The sequence below is a fragment of the Culex pipiens genome, chromosome 1 (assembly GCF_016801865.2).
Source record: "Culex pipiens pallens isolate TS chromosome 1, TS_CPP_V2, whole genome shotgun sequence".
NCBI classification, from domain to species: domain Eukaryota; kingdom Metazoa; phylum Arthropoda; class Insecta; order Diptera; family Culicidae; genus Culex; species Culex pipiens.
The window spans coordinates 115317044-115338161 of NC_068937.1; the positions used below are offsets into that span (position 1 = coordinate 115317044).

General features: G+C 37.2%; 1 protein-coding gene across 1 annotated transcript in view; it reads left to right on the forward strand.

The window, feature by feature from the left end:
- The window catches only part of LOC128092307 (uncharacterized), a 169691-nt gene that overhangs the window by 65641 nt on the left and 82932 nt on the right, over nucleotides 1-21118 (forward strand). The window contains exon 4 of the mRNA XM_052706208.1: nucleotides 19213-19308. Coding sequence (XP_052562168.1) covers nucleotides 19213-19308 — 96 coding nt within the window. The remainder of the gene's footprint in view (nucleotides 1-19212; nucleotides 19309-21118) is intronic.

Below are 21118 nucleotides of genomic sequence, written 5' to 3' on the forward strand. Positions count from 1 at the left end.
GGAAGTTCTGATTGAGTTCACTCGCGGCTACGCGGATTGGCGAAAAGGGTTTTTAGCATTTTAAATTGACTTTTGGACTGCGAGCAATCAGCGGGACCTGCTTTGCATCGATGAAAGGGATGAAATGTTGAGGGTCTTGGAAAACTAAAAACTACACAAACAATTAAGACAATAGGACACTAAGAACAGCAAAACAAAAAGAATACAAAATTTCAAGACAGGCTTGTTGCCAACATGAACAAGGCAACACAACAAGACAACAAGACAACAAGACAACAAGACAACAAGACAACAAGACAACAAGAAAACAAGACAACAAGACAACAAGACAACAAGACAACAAGACAACAAGACAACAAGACAACAAGACAACAAGACAACAAGACAACAAGACAACAAGACAACAAGACAACAAGACAACAAGACAACAAGACAACAAGACAACAAGACAACAAGACATCAAGGCACTAGACAGTAAGACAACAAGACAGTAAGACGGTAAGACAACAAGACGGTAAGACAACAAGACAGTAAGACAACAAGACAGTAAGACAACAAGACAGTAAGACAACAAGACAGTAAGACAACAAGACAGTAAGACAATAAGACAACAAGACAGTAAGACAACAAGACAGTAAGACAACAAGACAGTAAGACAACAAGACAGTCAGACAACACGACAGTAAGACAACAAGACAGTAAGACAACACGATAGTAAGACAACAAGACAGTAAGACATAAATACAACAAGATCACAAGACAACAGGACAACAAGACAGTTTAATCCAGTGAAATAAAAGATCCTTCCAAAGTGGTAATTTCATGCACAAATCCTCAAAAAGACCGTCTTTAATCCACACCGAAAAAAACCGTTTAAGGCTCGACACGCCAAAAATCGCCGCCGGAGCGCCGGCTACCCGCCGGGCCCACCAACAAGCACGATGCCGTGGCAGAAAATTGATTTAAATTTTCTAAATTTATTATTCCAATTATTGTTATTACTTTTCGTGTGCCACCGCCTTTGGGAGGGCTTCCGTCCTTTCCGCTGGGCTTTTTTCGAAAACGAAAAAAGGACACAAAACTTGGGCTATTTATTCTTTAATTTCTCTCTCTCATACTTTGGAATAAATTTGCTGCCGCAGCCGGAGGCTGCCTTTAAACATTCACTCCCGAAGCAGCAGCTAAAAGTTTCCTATTAATTTCCATTTGTTTTTCGGGTGTGCCTATTTTCGGCCCCCTTCCCCACCTTGAAAATCCTAGAAGTGTATGTGACAAAATATTACAAAAATTGCCGAAAAGTAAATTTACACAAGATAACTCATGCACTTGGCGTGGGACCGTCGGGGGTGGAAAAACAAACTTTTCCGACCAATTTTTCGCGCCACTTTTCTAGCTTTTCGCGAGTTGGCCAAGAAGCTGCTCAAAATCTCATTTACATAATTTAATATAACTGGTCGCCCCCCCTTCATCTTGACTATTTTTTTTTTCGTCGGTATCCTTCCTCATTCAACTAAGAAAAGGTGCCATAAACCTTTCCCGATGGTCAGGACTTGTGCGACACAAAATATGATGTTTTCAGCTCGAAGTTTGAGGAGAGAAAAAAAAGGTACGTGGATAAATTTTCATTAAGTCTTTGGCCAAATATTTGCTGGATCCGAAAGGGGATGTAGCGAAATTCTCGGTACAACATTTTTGATAACCGTCGTCCTGTCCTGTGCTGTGTGTTTCGTAAAAAGGGAAAACTTTTTCTTGGAGGATCGAAAAAATAACAACAGAAGGTATCGTTCACAAGTCGGAAAAACAAAAAGGTAACACGGCAAAAGTGAACTTGTGTTGGCGACTCGTGTCGATTTTTCGGGGAGGTTTTGAGGAATTTTGGGATTCGACAGGGTAGAAAGGTACACAACATGGATCCCATGTTGGTTGATATATTGTTGTAAGGTACACGACATTTGTGGGTTGACATTGTTGAGCTTAATGATTGTGGAAGTTAAGAGAATGTTAATTAATGAAAAAATAAGTTGCTTCGATATTTAAAAAAAATCCATAATGTAAATTAAACTTGAGTTTTGCTTTGTGTCCTCCTTTATTTTTTTACTAACCTCGAACCAATAAATCACTACATTGAGAAAACAATTTCTCAACAGTTTTTTAATCTCTCTTTGACTTTTTTTAAGCAGTAGTGTTCAATGTGTTTTTTGTTCATAAAAACAATATATATTTTGTTTATATAAAAAAACTAAATAACGTTTATAGACAGAAAAAAATAAATCGAATACTGAAATCAAGAGAGCAATTCTCTACCAAAACCGGAAATGGATTTTATTTGTATTTTTTGATTTGGCTCAAACTTAGTGGGGGCCTTCCCTATGACCAAAGAAGCTATTTTGTATCATTGGTTCATCCATACAAGTCTCCATACAATGATGGCTGCTGTCCATACAAAAATGGTATGTAAATATTCATACAGCTGTAACTTTTGAGTGAATTTTCTGATCAATTTGGTGTCTTCGGCAAAGTTGTAGGTATTGTTGAGGACTTTTGAGAAAAAATAGGTACACGGAAAAAAAATGCACATTTTTAATCGACTTTTTTTCACTAAAACTCAATTTCCCAAAATATGTATTTTTTTATTTTCGAGATTTTTTGATATGTTTTAGGGGACAAAAATCCACATTATCCTTAGAGAAACATGGTCAAAAAATCTGCCGCAGAGTTATGAATTTTTGAAAAAAAAGTGATTTTTGGAAAAATAGAAGTTTCATGCAAAAACAAGTTTGACATTATTTTTTAATGCAAAATTGAATTTGCAATCGAAAAGTACTTTACAGATTTTTTGATAAAGGGCTCCGTTTTCAAGATATAGCTACCGAAAGTTTGATTTTTGCGAAATATTTGCAATTTTTCAATTTTATAAAATAGTGATCATGAGTGACCATTTCTAAATATATTTTTTTGAAAAGTTCAGAAAATTTGCTATAAAATTGTCTAAGAGACATTGAAGATTGGACCTCGGGTTGCTGAGATAGAGCCGCTTTAAGAAAAAGAAACACGAAAATTGAAGTTTTCTTAATCTCACCAAAACAACCCACCATTTTCTAATGACCATATCTCAGCAAATAATGGTCCGATTTTCAATGTTAATACATGAAAAATTCGTGAAATTTTCCGATCTTTTCGAAAAAAATATTTTGAAAATTTTAAATCAAGACTAGCATTTTAAATGGGCGTAATATTCAATGTTTGGCCCTTTTAAAATGTTAGTCTTGATTTAAAAAAATAATAATAATAATAAAAATAAAAAAAGTATGCAAATTTTAATAACGAGACTGTTTTCAACTTTTTAATAAAAAGAAGCTGCTTGATATGATGACGTTTTCAGTTGATTGAGTTTCTTTTTTGGTCCACTCACTTTTTGGATTAATGTTTAAGGGTGGGGAGCCAACACCAACTTTGAATATTTGCTACGGTTGACCCTTTCAGGCCTGATGGGTCATATAAGTCCCAAAACGTGTCCCTCGGTTCTGGCCGCGGTGTACCAGCCTAATAAAAAAACAAATTAAATTAATTTAAGGCTGTTTTTTTAATGTATCAAGGCATCGTTCAGAAAGTACGTCACGTAAAATCATCCAAGTTTTACCCCCTCTTCCCCCTCTCCCTTTCTCATGCTTTTCCAATACTTTAAACATGTTATGTCACGCTTGCTCAGACCTCTTTCACTGCTCAGTGTTGTTTCATCAAATACTTTTAAAAAATCTATTTATTCCATATTTAAAATATTATTGAAAAGCGGAAGTTTCAAACAAATTCCATTTTTTCAAACCCCGTGCCCATGTAATCTCCGGACATGACTATCAACAAAACGACAAAAACGTCACACTTTTGTTCTCATGTTACTGCTTGCACAATACGCAGTCAGCGTACAACTCAGTTCATTATTAGTTTTTCCCCCGCCCGCCAGAGCAGCTCTTATTTGCATTTCCTGCTGCTGCCGTCATCGCGGCTGCAACTCCAGTGTTGTGCTTCATCGACCTATTTTAATCGACGAATATAAATTTTATTTCGAAAAAAAGCGAGCTCCAATCTCCGCAGGCTTTCAATAGGCCGCCACCCCCGGAAGGTAGGCAACCTGTCAAATTAAAATCGCAAAGGCAGCCGGGAAAAGCGAAGAATTGGTCCCCACGGGGAGTGCCAATTTCGCGCGATATTCTTATTGAGCTCTGAATAGACTCAGTTTGCGTTATTATCAGCTGCTTTGTGATCGTAAGGTGAGAAGGAAGTGAGATATTCGCCATTTTTCATATTTGCTTCATCAAATTGAGCTCAGTGGGATTTCTTTGTGCAAATTGATTGAAAAGAAGCAATTGAATGTGCAAAATTAAGTGAACATTTCAGCTTTCATAGTGAGCCATAGACAAACGGCTACTAGATTGAATAAATCATTTCCCTCCGTGCTCCGGCGGCTTAAACTTGATCTTGAAACAACTCGCCAGCTATCGGATCATCTCGGCCATAACTAGTTTCTCTCATTCCAAAGTCTCTCTCTCTCGCTAGCTCTCGGCTAAACCAGCTGATCAATGGCGATGATGACAAGTTCACGTAATGCAATAGTGTGTGTGGCTTAGCCGGAGCGGAAAACCTAACCTCACCGCGCACGTTTGTACCCCTATTATCTAACACCTGACGATCGCTACCCGACTGAAACATGATGACATCATTCCAATTACAAGCTGAACCGTAGAGTTCAGCTGGGTTAAGGTTGGGGAAAGGTTTCTTGTTTTTTCGTAAACTTCTGTGTCATGTTCAACTTGTAGCTCTTTCGGAACTCGCGGGCTTGGTTAATTAAAAAATATCAAACTCTCCACGTGCACGAGCGTTCGCTCGAAGGTTGATGGAAGAAAAATAATCATCAATTTGTGAAAGCCCGCTGGAAAAAGTTACCCGGGAGAATTTCCCAGGAACAACTCCGAAGCAGAACAAGCGAGTTCTCAACTAGGGTGACTGCAGGCATGTTGGTTCTGAGTTCAAAATTCGAGAAACGAGAAACGAGTTACGACTTGGCGATTCTGACAGTGAGCAAAACAGTAAATCTCTCTTCTCTGATTAACGCTCGTGGAAACGGGAGAACAAATTTTGTTGCTCTTTGTCTTCCGGCGAGAGCTAAGAGGGTTGAGCAGCTGTCACTTTTTAATACTGAGTAGGTCTACCTTTGCTTCATCTGCTTTAGCAGAACTTCTCCAGCTACAAGTGTGTAATTCGCAATTTTTTCCTCATTTCTCGACGACGTTAAAACAACAACAAGAGATCCAGAGAGAGAGCGAGAACTCGAGCAACTGTCACTCTGTGTGCACGCTTCGCGTGGAGGAAAATTTCGAAACAAACTACGCGAGGGGTCCATCGCCGGTAGTCGCCTGGAGCAAGTGTCATGCCTTCTTCTGCTCTCTGTTGCTGTTCAGTTTCATTCCGGAATGTCACAGCTGCGGAAGGGTAGTCAGAGCTGTTGAAAAAAAAAAGCAATGAAGCAAAATCACAACTTGGGTTGAGCTGAGCTGCAACTGACAAGAGTAACAACAACCGTCACGGCTCTGTTGTGACGAGGGGAGTTCTCCTGTTGCAGAATGATAAGTTTGGATGACATTTTTTCAATTTTGAGCTCGGTGTAATTTTTGTACCGCGGAAAATTTGCGGTACCTTGAGGGCATGGTGTGGAATTGTTGTTTTTTAAACGGTGCTGTCCCATTTTATATGAGATGTTCTTGTTTTGGAAATTGAGAGTGTTATTTGCTTGTTTGGACGTGATGGACAACGATTTAATTTAACGGCCAGTTCGAATGATTGCGCAGTTATCAAGGAAATTTTTTGAACTGCGGTTTCTTTAACAAATTCATCCTAAATCCAAGTCATATTTTGACGCGATTTCCTTTCCCGTCAAAATTCATCGTCACCCAAAATCTTCCGTTCTTCTCAAAGACACACACACATTCGTCTCACCGGATAGCTGCTAGCATGATTCTTCCAAATCATCGTGCAACGATTCGCTTCCGCTCGAGAAACTCATTAAATTGACCTCCTGTCCGTCGGCGGCGGCGGCCGGCGATCACACAAGAGTTGGCCTCGGTCACTCTAGCAAAGAAACCAAAAGAGAAAAAATAGAAGACAATAATTTACGAGCCATAAAACTATTTGCTCGAGCTGATCGACGACGCCGACTACCGCACAAGAACCAGACCCAGTACGTTGACCTAGACCATCACCACCACCAACACTACCGGTTCTACCGGCAACTAGCTCCATCTATCGGAATCGAACGCCCAGTCCGATAGTCTCGCTCGAGCCGATCAATTAGTGATCGCCACTTGTGCGAATTGCTCCGCCAGAAGAGAAACTCTACAAATGTCTTGCGGCGGCATGTTAACCTTGAAAACCGACCACCGCACACCCGGAATACACTTAACCCGAAAGCCGAAGTCCAGGCCGGCTCATCGTTCGGCTTAAGACGACCGCGAGAGAGCGCGAGAATGAGAGATTGAGTGAGTGAGTCACTCATCACTCCGCGCTCACTAAGCGCGCAACGCCGTCGGCTACCTTTTGTTGATTGTTGTGGCTTTTTTTTTGCGCGTGTTCGGATCAAACAAAGCTTGAGTGAGTGTGAGTGTGTATTAAGTCATCGGAGCGTGGCGATTCGCGAGCGATGATGGATGGCACGAAACGCACCAACACCTGCAAAGAGAGAGTCAAGTATCTGGTCGGACGTGCTGCCGGCGCACATCAAGTGGTTCTTTGGGCCGGTATTACGTGGACCGTGGATCTGCGATCGGGAGACAGGGACGCGTTCCCCGCGTTCGTGGTGTATGTGTGGTGAATAATATTCCGGTCAATGGCAAAACAGTTTTAGCGAATTGACTGACCAGCAAGCTGGTATAAGAAGAGGGGATAAAAAGATAGGAGATAGGATTGGGCAGGAGAGAGAGGAGTTGAAAAGTACAGGTTGTGGCAGGGTTTTACTGTAGTATTTTTTAAATAAACTAAAATCAAATAATAATTTAAAGCCAAGTGTTTCAATGTTTTGAGACAGACTGTAACGATTTTTGCAGTTTCTCAGATTATTACAGCGTATCCTGAACCTTATACCATCCAAAGCCAAGCGAGGCTTATGTGGGGATACCGTGGAGATTTTCCTTCAACACCTTGAAAAAGTGGATTACATACAAAAATCACTTCCAACATGGAATCAAACAGTGCACTTCAGTGGAAAGAAAAAAAGACTTTTGAAAATTGTTCTTACATTTTTCGTCGAATATAACAAATTTCACCAGTGAAAGCTTGCAATAATTGATGAATGTATACAAATATAAATATAAGGCCATTGCAAATTTTTTTTTCGGTAATGAGACAACTGCAATTATTTTTCAAGATTATGCCTTTCGACTCTGACCAAAGTCTCTGTTATTTGAAAAAAAATATTTAAATTTGAATTAACCAACGCAAAGTAAAAATATATATTTTGTGTAACACCTTAAGTATTTTTAATGTTAAATATAACTACTTTTACTAAAAATGTGAGCTTATACAGAAAGTGATTAAAATTATTGATGTCAAATTAGACATTTTTTACGGAAAATCTATGTTTATGAAACACTTTAATTTAGGTTAAAAAGAAGTTACCGGTTGTGATATTTGCAAATCGGTTCATAATTTAATTTTTTAATTTAACTTTTTTTAAAACATTTCTTAAGTTACAGTGATAAGCACGGAAATAGTTATAGTATGGTCTCTTTTTTAATCGTTTTTGCACAATACTATTTTTTATACATGCATTTAGTTTTGTATACAGTCCAGACTCGATCATCCGAAGTTTCGATTATCCGAAGTTCGATTATCCGAAGGTTTGAATGGGACTTCGTATAATCCAATCATGAGCAAAACCCTTTATGTTTATATATCATTTTTGTAATTGTCTGCTCTACAACTTTTGTAGAATATTGTTATACTCTAAAAAATAACCCTGCAAAGTTAGAAAAACACGAAATTTTAAAATGAAAAAAATTGTTCTAAATGAAAAAATACCCTTCTGGGTCAATGTAGATTCGAAAAGATCATTAAATTACCCTTAAAGTTTAGAAAAGTTTTAAAGAGAGTTTAAAAAAAATCAGTGATTTTTTCGATGAAAAATACGTTTTTTTCGAAATTTTGAGTAAGCCATCAAATTGGGCGTCCAATTTTACAAAAAGTCCCTTTGACAACGAATTTCTATTTCATCACCATTGCAGGCTGCAAATTATTGAAAAACACTTCTTTTTTTGCATGTTCAAAAATTAAAAGATTCGTGACAAAATTTACCTATTAGGACTAAGTTTCACACAAATCGAAGAGGGGTCGGGGCAACTTTTCCCGATTTTGTGTGAGTTGGTAGAGAATTACCCAATTATAAAAAAAGCATAGTATCTCATGGAAAAAATGCAAAAAAAAGAAATTCTTATCCTGTCACCACACCCAGTCGCTACAATTCGCAGGAATTTCAACAATTTTAATGAACATACACAGCTCATAAAAATCGGGCTTTTCCTCCTGATTCCTCCTCCACAACCACCCTCTTCCCTTCCACCAAAAAAAGTTGTATCCCGGAATGATGATGAAACCCAAAGAATCATGTCCCGTTTCGGGGTGGACAACACACAGTCACACATGCACACATTTACCACACGCGAAAGACAGGGACCACACATCCATTCAAATATTGGCGAAAGCAAATAAAAATTCCTGATCGCTCGCTGTTTTTTTTTTGTACTGCTGCCTCGCCAGCGAAAAGAACTCAATCCGAGGAAAATTGCATAACCTCAAAACGTGCGGAAAAAGGTGGGTGTGGCACTGACACCGACACAAACCGAAAGCACACATTTAAATTAATTAATTCATTCGAAAGTGAACCATAATTTGAGTTTTTTTTTTGTTTTTTCCTCGTACGGATTTACTACAGCGGAGTAAAAGCAAATAAAAACAAATAAATCATGATTAATGTTCGCAAATTGGTGGAAAACTTTCTCAAACAGAAGCAACAAAAAAATTCAAATTAAATTTCCATTAAAACTGTCACAACAATTGAGCTGTGAACGATTAATGGAGCACGTTCGCAGAGACGTTGACGGTCACCGGCGGGCTTCAAGGAACATCGGCAGGAAAGGGGATCGCCCAGAAACGAGGTGTGGTCTTCCTCTCTTTCCAATAGCTTCCCACAACTTTCCGCCACAACCCACCGTGAGGTGAGTAAAATTATTTAATGTTGCAAAACCGGTTTGCTTCTTTTAGCACTTTTGCGCAGACTTTCTGCCTCTTGCTTAACTCTTCTCTTTTCTTCGCTTCTCTCTGTGTCAGTGTCAGGAGTTCTTTCATCTTCTTTTTTCGCATGTTGATCTTTTGTTTTCTTTTTTTCTTTTTTCCGCCAAGCTCAAGTGTTTCGCTCTTTTTTTTGTGTGCAATTTGTTTGTATGTTTTTTTTTTTACTTTGCTTGATTTTTGGTTGTTCATTTTCTGCGTTGAATCCAGTCTGTGAGGAATTTGCCGATTTGGTTGGATTCTTTGCGGTGGCGTGCATTGTTGTTCTTTTCGTGTTATTTTTTGTGTTTACTTTTTCTTCCTCTTTTCATTGCCAACTCGGAACTCATCACAGCGAAGGCTATTGTGTAAGTGTTTGCGTTAATGCGTTTCCATGAATTCATGATTGAACACTTTCCATAAAGCTCGGGACATCTTGTTGAGTAAGGGTTAGACTAGGAAACCATGTTTTTGATAGATTTACTGGTTTGTCCTTGCTATAAAGACAAACAATACATCAAACCAAGCTCTGGTGGAATCGCTGGTGACGGTTGGACTCGCAATCTCAAAGGTCGTCTGTTCGAACCTTGGGGTGGAAGTTTCCTTGGAGTAGAAAGAGGTTTGGGTGCTCTCCCCAATTAAGCTTTCGTAGTTCGTGCAGAAACTTGCAATAGTGACCACAAAAGACCTGGGGGTCGTTAATGTTGATGATTTGATTTTTTGTCTTCCTCACCTTACTGAGAAAAGGCTATAAAATCACTCGAAAAAACGAAATTCTTTATTTGACCTCCTAGACCCACCTTCATGCATACATATCGACTCAGAATCAAATTCTGAGCAAATGTCTGTGTGTGTGGTGGGATGTTGATGAAAACAATTTGCATTGGATTATCTCGGCACTGGCTGAACCGATTTGGACCGTTTTGGTCTCATTCGATCCGTCTTGGGGTCCCATAAGTCGCTATTGAAATTTATAAAGTTTAGTTAAGTACTTCAAAAGTTATGCTAAAAAACAATTTTATTAAAAGCCCGGAAGATTTAAAAAGGGTGGTTTTTGCAAGAAACTCTGTCATATTATACATTTTAAGAAAGGTATTGAAAATACCTTTCCAACAAAAAGATTGAAGATCTGACGACCCTATCAAAAGTTATAAGCACCTAAGTGTTATTTATGAACTTTTTAGAGGCCGGATCTCAGTTATTTTGATGAAAATGTTTTCCGGATCTATCATGCGACCTGTCGTTGGATAGGTGATCAAAATACCTTTGCAACGAGTTCAAAAGATTGAAGATCTGATAATTCTATCAAAAGTTATACGCACTTGAGTGTAATTGATGCACTTTTTAAGTTATTTTTATGAAAACGTTATCCGGATGGTATGAATAATAAATCAAGTTGATAGAACACTGAAAGGTCCGCTCTTTTGTATCTATTTTGGATAGCATTACCCTCTAAATGTGAGGAAGGCACCAACCACCTAAGGGTGGATTAAGTAACGTTTTTTATTATTTTCAATTATAACCGTAAATCGCCTCTAGACGGGCTTTGATTGAAAAATTAGTCATATATCCATTTTTTGAATCTTTTCAATTAAAAAAAGGTAGAACTCTTTAATTTTAAGTTTTTCTGGGGTTCAAGTTTAACCGTTTTCCAAACTAATATTTCCTATTTTTTCAAAATCGTTTGTATGGAATATTTTTTGCAATATAATGTTTTGTTCGTATTCAGTTTTAGTACACTTTGTTGCGACTTAAAAACTAATTGATTAAATTTATATAAAATTAAAAAAAATTAAACAAAATTTAAAAGTAAAAAGAACAACTGCAAAGTAAGGCGTCTAATTTTCCCGGGTTTTGAATTTCCCGGGAAACAGTATTTAAATCTATGTTTTCATTATATTTGCATGTTTTTTAAGCTTTAAATCATAGAATTAGCTCAATACTATTCATTGGTGGTAATCTACACTTCAATCTAAACAAGGATAGCAGTTTTAGATAGCTTGAAAGCATTTTTTGTTCTTTGTTGAGCTTTGGTATTTTATCTTGTATCTTATCCAATGTGATTCAAATTAAATAAGTATCTTATAAAAACATATTTTTTATTTGTCATGACTAGAAAAGCTTCTTTTTAAATGTCTAAAATAAAAAATAAAAAGACAACAAACAAAATTATACCAGCTAAATTTTGGATAAGTTAAGTCGTATATAAAAAATATTATTCAAGTTTTCTTAAGGTCATTACCGTCAACTAGGGAAAATCGGGACTACAGTCTAATTAGCTACAGGAGATTTTAGAGCAGTTCATTTGGAGATCGGTGTATTAATTGTTTTGCTCTGTTCTTGTTTTAACTGAAATCAATCAAAATAATTAAAACAAAATGATATTATTTTTTAAATTTAAAATCATAAATATACGTAGTCTTTCAAAAAATATATAACATTTGATGAAATATTTTTAGAGCGCTAGGCAATTTACGGATCGGTGTTTTTTTACAAGTTTGCTCCAAATTAATGCTGATACCTAGTTTGAATAGGTCCTATAAACTTATGAAAACACAAAAGCTTGTAGGACCTTTTTAAAAAAAAAAACCTGGATATATGCTTAATATTTCATTTTTTCATCGTTGTTCATCTATTTCAACAACAAAACCTAAATTTCCAGACAAAAATTTTATATTTTTCCAATTTCGGGAATTCCTGGGACAAAATACAAAAAAATCCCGGAATTCAGGAATTCCCGGTTTTGGAAAAATCCCGGGAATTTCCAGGATGGACGCACTACTGCAAAGGAAGGTTTTTAGAAAATTAATTACCAATTGAAAACAAAGATTAAAAGAGATGAATCGATGTTTAAATTACCAAAAAAAAAAATAAAGAAAAACATAAAAGAATTTCTAGAAAAAATTAAAAAAAAAAAATGAAGAAATACATTAAACAAGCGAAGTAAAGTTTTTCGTAGACCATAAATGATTAGGTACTGAACAAGGAAACAAAGTTGAAATAATAATTTGCACAGCTGATTAACGGCCTAAGATAAAACAAGTACCAAACAATGCATAAATTGAAAATGCACAATATTTTAGTAAGGTACACAGCAGTATTTAAATTTGAACAATCGATTTAAACTGCACAATTTTTCGGCACATGCTTAATATCTTTATTGTGGCTTTGGTTATTAAACATTAATTAATTTGAATTGGATTGATAATTCACCAGCATTTTTTGAGTGCATGTTTGATATTGTTATTTTTTCACTTAAACCGTTCTTCAATTTCCATTCATAATAATCCAAATTCAAGATTTTTTATTCTTTTTTTCAACTGCTTCAAGTTGTAAATCATTGGAGTATTTTTGCATTTGAATTTAGCTTCAAATCGGTCCTTTTCCTGCAAATACATTCTTCATGAATTAGTCATTTTACGAGCTGATGTCGTTGTCGCTCTACCTCCTCACCAAATAAGTAACAAATGAGCAGCCATTAACCAATCCCCAAAACAAATGTCTGAGAGCCGCTTTCGTCTCCCCCCGGCCATTTGCGACCCACAAAATTGCAAATTTATTCATCGAAATGACTCCATTCTACCCAGAGCAGTGTCAGGTGCACCTGTTCAAATCACAGTATTTCTTCTTCTTCTTCTTGTTCTTCGTCTTTCACAGCACCCTTTCAGATAATAGCAACCAAAGACCACTTATCCTGTTCACATACGGCTACATGCCCTCTCACCTACTACCCTTAAAGCCTAATCTAAATACCCCACCCTACGGCGGTCTTCTTCTCTTCCGGTCCATTTGCGTCTACCACACTTGTTTTCCCTCTGACTAAGAAAAGCCTGGAAATTGGGTGAAAAAGGAAAAGCCACAAGACCCATCATCCCCCCTTCTTCACTGGATCTTGTTACGGATTTTGGGAACTTGGGCGAACTTGGGCCACTTTTCTTGAGGATGACCAGACCACTCAGCAACCGACCGACGACCCTCCTGCTAAGTGAGGTCGTAATTCTTGACGTTTTGCATTTAGGTGATTTCGGTGAGTGGAGCGAGTTGAACCGGGGGTTGCGCGGGGTGAAGTTTCTATTTAGGGGGAAAGTGTTTCTTTCCGGTAGACTAATGTGATATTTCCGGGGAGGTTTCCCGGGGAACAGCAAGTGGCTTAAAGGTGATTCGATTTTTAAATTATGTAGTCAGAACTGTTTTTATGGTTTCCGCGAATTTCAGTCATTTTTAAATGGATTGTGCTGGATTTTTTTTACCTTGAAAATCTGCATCTGAAATTATTTTTGAAATCCAGCAGAACCATGCGTTGACACAAATGTTTCCCGCCCGAGCTAATTGAGTCGTCCCTTGAGTTCACCCACACAGCACCCGGGGATATCCACAATGTATGTGTAACAATTAATTAACATGTCATCGAAAGGAACCCGCTCTCGGCTCCCGCCCGGCACACACTTCTGTGAAGTTCTTTTGATGTCCCTCAAAGGGATGATTGGTGGTCTTGCTATAGTTCCTTTGCTGGAAGCAACAGTTTCCGAACCAGGAGGACATTCACAAAGGACGTCCTCAACAGGTCGGAGTTTGCTACCTCAAGCTTGTGGGGACGTCGCTTAAGGCTAGCCCCGCCAGCTCCCTGTCAATTGATTAAGTGGACGTGAAATTCCACCACCACCCTGGGTGAAGCCACCGTCATCCTACAGCAAGCTATAAGAACCGTGCGATAATGATTAATAGGCTATTGATTAAGGGTGAGCACCGGCCCGGTATCAAACACAAAAGACCGTATCCTCTTGAGCTTTGGAGAGCACTCTCAGCCTCCCTCCTTCTCCAAAATGGCTTCCACCGAGGACGAAACTTTTGAAGTTGTTGTCAAGAGCGTGGAAAAGCGCCCGTTTTAGTCAGGTCCTTGTGATCCCCGAACGGTGTGGCCGTGCTCTTGAGTTAATTAGTCATTGTTGGTTTTATGGGTGGCCGCTGTTCAGCTTGAGTGTTGCTCTAGAAGAGGTGGTTCTTTTAGTTGCTTCAGGAAGGTTGATAAATGTCGTGGATAATGAGATTAGCAGGTACTTAATTTGGGAGAACCCTGGAATTGACCTTTAATTATGTCATGCAAGATTCTCCCTATCATCTTAAATAGAAAGATTATCAAAATCTGACCTTTCACATCCGCATGATGCACCCTGTCGTTGAAAGTTCTACCCGCAGGGGCTTCTTCGAAGCACTTTGATTCGGTTCGCGCCCGTTTAAATTATCAAGTTTGTGTGCACCGTGTTGAGAACGTCAGCCGAAACAGGATATCCAATTAATGCATCTGAGCACATATTTCGTCCTCACCTTAACTTTGAGCAACGTTTGCTGCACGTGGCCTCGCGAGAGCTCCACCACCACCGTCATCATCATCGCCAAGTGTGCGATATGTTAATAACTTGCAGATAATTGTTGTTCGTAATTTTCCCTGGTTGCTCGCTGTTGATGGGCGATTCTCTGGAAGGTCGAAGTATATATATGTTTCAAAAAGGTTTTTTTTATACTTAAGAACAAGCTGTAGTAAAAAAAGTTCCAGGCGCAATTCAGATTTAACGAAATAAGGGCAATATTATCCGAAGCGTACGGTATGTCCACGTATCCATCCTTCCCTGTAGATTTTGTGAAATGTGATCCGGTCACAGAATCCAGTCTACGGTTAATGCAACGCTGTAGGCCTGGCCGCTTCAACGTGTGTAACTGGACCATCCATAAATCACGTGTTTTTTTTTGGAAATCACAATCTCTTTTGTATGGAGCGTAGACTATCGTAAAATATGTACTGCCACCTTGAAAAAATGACTATACCCGAGCATGGGTAAATAACAAGGGAAATGCGTAATAATACCTTTCTCTGGTATCAATACCAAATTTTGGTATTCCTGGACCCTTTAAAATTTGTCTTAAGGATTATGCAAGAGCAAAATGTGCTATCATACCAATTTAAGGTATTGTTTTGATATTGCAAAATTGCAGAATTTGTCAATGATCGAACACCACATTTTGGTATTCTTTTGGTATTACAGTATTTTATCAAATTCCTCTGCAACTATGGGAAAATTTAGACCAATTTTGACAAAATAATTAATTTTGCGCTAAAATGATGTCTCAAAGCGAATGCTTTCATTCAAAACCGGAAATTTCAAACTTTATTTTAAACATTTTTGATATACCCCCTATAGAAATGACTTGAAATTGTGGAAAATTTTCTAAGTCAGGATGGCACATTTTGGTATTATTTTGGTATTTAAGTGTTTTATCAAATTCCTCTGAAACTATGGGAAAACTTAGACCAATTTTGACAAAATAATTAATTTTGCGCTAAAATGATGCCTCAAAGCGAATGCTTTTATTCAAAACCGGAAATTTCAAACTTGATTTTAAACATTTTTGATATACTACAGAATGACTTGAAATGACTTGAAATTGTGGAAAATTTTCTAAGTCAGGATGGCACATTTTGGTATTATTTGAATATTGAAAGGTTTCATCAATTTGCTCTGAAACTAAGGGAAATTTGTTAAAAAAAATTTACGAGTTAATTAATTTTGCGCTAAAATGACTTGAAACCCAAAAATGTTAAAGATGATTTTAAAAATTAGTGTGATATACCCACTAATATTTTTTTCAAAAACGTTGAAATATCTCTAAGTCGGGATAACCAAATACTTTGAAAAACGAGTCAATCGACAGATTAATGAATTTTGGTGAATTTCAATTCAGTTTCATTTTAATAATACTTATTTTTCAATCTTGTTATTTTTCAGAAGCTTCAAGAACTTCAAGCACAGGCCGTTCATCAATGACAAATGCATTCGGTGTGGTGAAGAATATCACTAATAACAACATGGAATCATCAGGTGAGTAGATTTTTGCTGTTGCATATGAATAATTTCCGTGTTTTCACTAACTGCAACTGCTGCACTAAAAATGGTATGAAAATACCAAATTTTGGCATTACTTGTTCAAATACCAGCGACCATAATGTGCTCTTGGTTGCCCAGTAATAGATGGTAAAATACCATGAAATCATACCAAAATGATGTATGTGAAAGACCACAGAAATACCAAAATATGATTTTCCAAGGGCGCGGGAATATCTAAAAATAAAACCATGGCAATACCTAGTTTTGGTATTCAAGCAATGTTCAAAAATCCAGAAGACCTCAACTTGGTATTGAAATGGTTTTATTTTGAGGTATTATTTTACCCTTGGAATAACATGGTTTGGTATTGTTGTGCCCTTCCACATACTAGACTTTGGTATGATTTCATGGTATTTTACCATCTATTACTGGGCAACCAAGGGTACATTTTGGTCGCTGTTATTTGCCCAAGTAATACCAAAATTTGGTATTCCCGTGTTATTTACCCCTGCTCGGGTAGAGCAATTCCAGCTCAAATAAGGAATTTTTCTGGTACTTTTGTGCCCGACCCTCTCCGATTTCAATGAAACTTTGTAGACATGTTATCCTAGGCCTTTATAAGCCATTTTTGTGTATATGGAGCCAATAGTACTCGAAAATAACATTTGAGAAGGGCGTAAGGTATTTAAATATTTTTGTAATTTGTAATTTAAAAATTACTGTATCTCGAAGCCGTTGCGTCGTATCAAAAAGTGGTCAAAGACAAACTTGTAGGAAATTGGACGGGCTTTCTGAAAAAAATACACTGAAACAAAAATACAAGCCACATCTATGAGATTTTTTGACTTTTAAGTCTAAAACTTAAATTTAAGGGTGATGTCACGATTTTTTTTCGTTCAAAATTTTGAGGAAATAGCCTAAAATATATCCAAAAGACTGACGAAAAATGCAGGATGGTATGTCTCTTCTAAAAAAATACAAAAATCATTTTCCAAAACTGTTTTTTTGAAAAGTGGTTCAAACGTCAAAATTTTTGAAAACCGGTAGTGACCTCTTTCTACTCCAAGGAACCTTCCACCCCAGTGTTTGAACTGACGACCTTCGGACTGCGAGTCCAACCGCCGCCAGCGATTCCACCGGAGTAGGCTTGGTTTGGTGTGTTGTTTGTACTAATGGCATGGAGACGACTGCTACACCTAAACGGCCTAACAACCAAGGCCGGGACCGACATTTTACTTCCTCATCCGATGGAAGGTTGCAGCAGATGGGAATCGAACCCAGAATCATCCGCTTACAAAGCGGACAGCGTAACCATTCGGCCACGCACTGCCACTTTTGATTTATGTCGTATTTATATTTACGTAATCAAATTTAGTATCCTGGTTTCTACCACACTGAAAAAAATATTCTACACAGAAAAAATATGTGAATTTACTCGACACGGAAAAAATGAATCACATGTAAACTCAGTTGATGTAAACTTGAGATTCGACGTAAACGGTTGAATCACACGTAAAATCACGTTTTTACGTATAATTTGTTGCAAATTTACATCAAATTGCATTTAAATTTAAATGTTTAATGACGTGCAAAAGTGGTACATCATAAATGATGTAACATTCGGAAATATTTTTTTGTGTGTATTTTCAGTTATAAGCAATGTAATTAAGCTTATATCTGTAAGCCCTTACATCCAATTGAAATGCTGTCAAAGGCAAACTTATGGGAAATTAGACGATCTTTTCGGTAAAAATATTTACGAGACTGAAAAACCAAGTCTGTCATATAGAAATTGCCAAAAACCACAAAAAAACCGTTTTTTTTACATTTTTATTTTTAAAACCGCTGTATCTTCCCAAGAATTGGACAAAGGACGATGGTCAATATGGAGACTTTTATGTAAAATTGTCTGGAGAATCGATTCCCACTACCGATTTTCAAAAATTTTGACGTTTAGACCACTTTTCAAAAAAAAAAAACAGTTTTAGTAAATGATTTTTGAATTTTTTAAAAGAGACATACCATCCTGCATTTTTCGTCAGTCTTTTGGTTATATTTTAGGCAATTTTCTCAAAAATTTTGAACGAAAAAAAATCGTTACATCACCCTTAAATTTAAGTTTTAGACTTAAAAATCAAAAAATCTCATATGTGTGGCGTGTGTCTTTGTTTCAGTGTCATTTTTTCAGAAAGCCCGTCCAATTTCATAAAAGTTTGTCTTTGACCACTTTTTGATACGACGTAACGGCTTCGAGATACAGTTATTTTTAAATTACAAAGTACAAAAATATTTAAATACCTTACGCCCTTCTCAAATGTTATTTTCGAGTACTAATGGCTCCATATACACAAAAATGGCTTATATAGGCCTAGGATAACATGTCTACAAAGTTTCATTGAAATCGGAGAGAGTCGGGTACAAAAGTACCAGAAAAATTCCTGATTTGAGCTGGAATTGCTCTAAAGAGATGCATGAAATTAAATTTGTTTTATGTTTTTCACTAAAATTACAAATTTTGTTTCACCAATTTTTGTTCCTATAACTAAATAAAAACTTAAAGTTTTAAATTCGATGGTAGGTAACAAATTGCAATTTGATCAATTTCTTAAAGAACTGAAGTCGTAGTTGCAACTCCCGGCGGGAACATCACTCACCACCTAACATCGCAGCAGCAGCCCCACCTTGGCTGGCAAAATGGGACTTAAATTTTCGGTTCAGCATGATGAAGTTTTGCAGGAGCTAGGGATAGGGAGACCAGAGAGCCGTAACATAAGAAGCTCCTGTCCGGATTATGTTCCGCCGGCCAACCAACCGAACCAACAACAGTGCGGCGCAACAACTAGTTGCGCGCAAGGTTGGATGCTTTTTGGTGCATCGACCCACGCCAACCAAACCCCCGCTCATAATTACGCGGCGGGACGACTAAGCTACAGCTGCTGCAGCTCTTATCAATATTTACTTGATATACCAAGTTCTAACCCTCTTCTTCTTGTTTTCTTCTTCTTCTTCCTCCTTACAGGTAGCGGCCATGATGTCCTGCCCCCTTCCGTTACCATTACCACTACTTCCACCAGCGTTGCACGCAGATTTCCCTCCGGTCCACATCGGAGTTAAGGTGAGTGTATATCTGAACGCTGATTAACCGAAGCTGAATGACTGATACTGGATGGGTTTTGCAGCAGTCGTTGATTGATTGATATGTTTGGGGATTAACTGTGGGCAATGGATGATGGGCTTTGTTCGAATGGATTATCATGGCAAAAAGTTTGAAGCGTGTTGTCGTGTTGAGTATTAAGACCGATTAGATGCGACGCATAAATTTTCAAAATTAAGATTTTTACTTTAATAGTACTTTATGCAACAAGTTGCAAAAATAGGGTTTTTTCAGCACGAGTCGTACATTTATCCAACGAGGTTCACCGAGTTGGATGAATATGACGAGTGCTGAAAAAATCAAGTTTTGCAACGAGTTCCATACAACATTTTTTGCAATTCCGAAAAACACCCATTGAGTGAAATTTTAAGTCAAATTTTCATGTATTTAGTCAATAAATCGTTTAAATAAAAAAAAAAGAAAAATGTTACTTTTCGAAACAAGTGCTGAAAAGTTCAATTTTTCAGCACCCATTTCAGTGCTGAAAAGTAGAACTTTTCAGCATTTATTTTGAAAAGTGTTGCTATTCGATTCTGTTATTTTTGGTACAGAAAAGTAGGCTATTTCGTCGTTCAAGAATGACAGGAATAGTAAGTAGTTTCACAACGGGCGGAAAAGCCTGAACTACCTCGATTAATAAAAATAGGTCCAAAATAGGTACTAGGTCCAAAATAGGGTCATATACCCTATATGCCTAAAAACACAACCGAACGATGGTTTAAAGCAACCGAAAATTTAGCAATTTGCAACTGCATCTCAGTTGATTTAGCAGAAATTCAGTTGTGATAAAGCCGAACGAGGCAAACACGATTCACTGTGTAATTATTCAACAGGAAACCCACAAAAGATGCATAATAGTAGTTTATGCAACAAGTTGCAAAAAGAGGATTTTTTCAGCACGATTCGTACATTTATCCAACGAGGTTCACCGAGTTGCTGAGTGCTGAAAAAATCAAGTTTTGCAACGAGTTCCATACAACATTTTTTGCAATTCCAAAGAACACACACTGAGTGAAATTTTATGTCAAGTTTTCATGTATTTTGTCAATAAACCGTTTAAATCAAAAAAATGTTGAAAAGTGTTACTTTTCAAAATAAATGCTGAAAAGTTCAACTTTTCAGCACCCATTTGAGTGCTGAAAAGTAGAACTTTTCAGCATTTTGAAAAGTGTTGCTATTCGATTCTGTTATTTTTGATACAGAAAAGTAGGCTATTTCGTCGTTCAAGAATGACAGGAATAGTAAGTAGTTTCACAACGGAATTTTTGCTTTTTTGCAATTCCGTCGTGAAACTACTTACTATTCCTGTCATTCTTGAACGACGAAATAGCCTACTTTTCTGTATCAAAAATAACAGAATCGAATAGCAACACTTTTCAAAATGCTGAAAAGTTCTACTTTTCAGCACTCAAATGGGTGCTGAAAAGTTGAACTTTTCAGCATTTATTTTGAAAAGTAACACTTTTCAACATTTTTTTGATTTAAACGGTTTATTGACAAAATACATGAAAACTTGACATAAAATTTCACTCAGTGTGTGTTCTTTGGAATTGCAAAAAATGTTGTATGGAACTCGTTGCAAAACTTGATTTTTTCAGCACTCAGCAACTCGGTGAACCTCGTTGGATAAATGTACGAATCGTGCTGAAAAAATCCTCTTTTTGCAACTTGTTGCATAAACTACTATTATGCATCTTTTGTGGGTTTCCTGTTGAATAATTACACAGTGAATCGTGTTTGCCTCGTTCGGCTTTATCACAACTGAATTTCT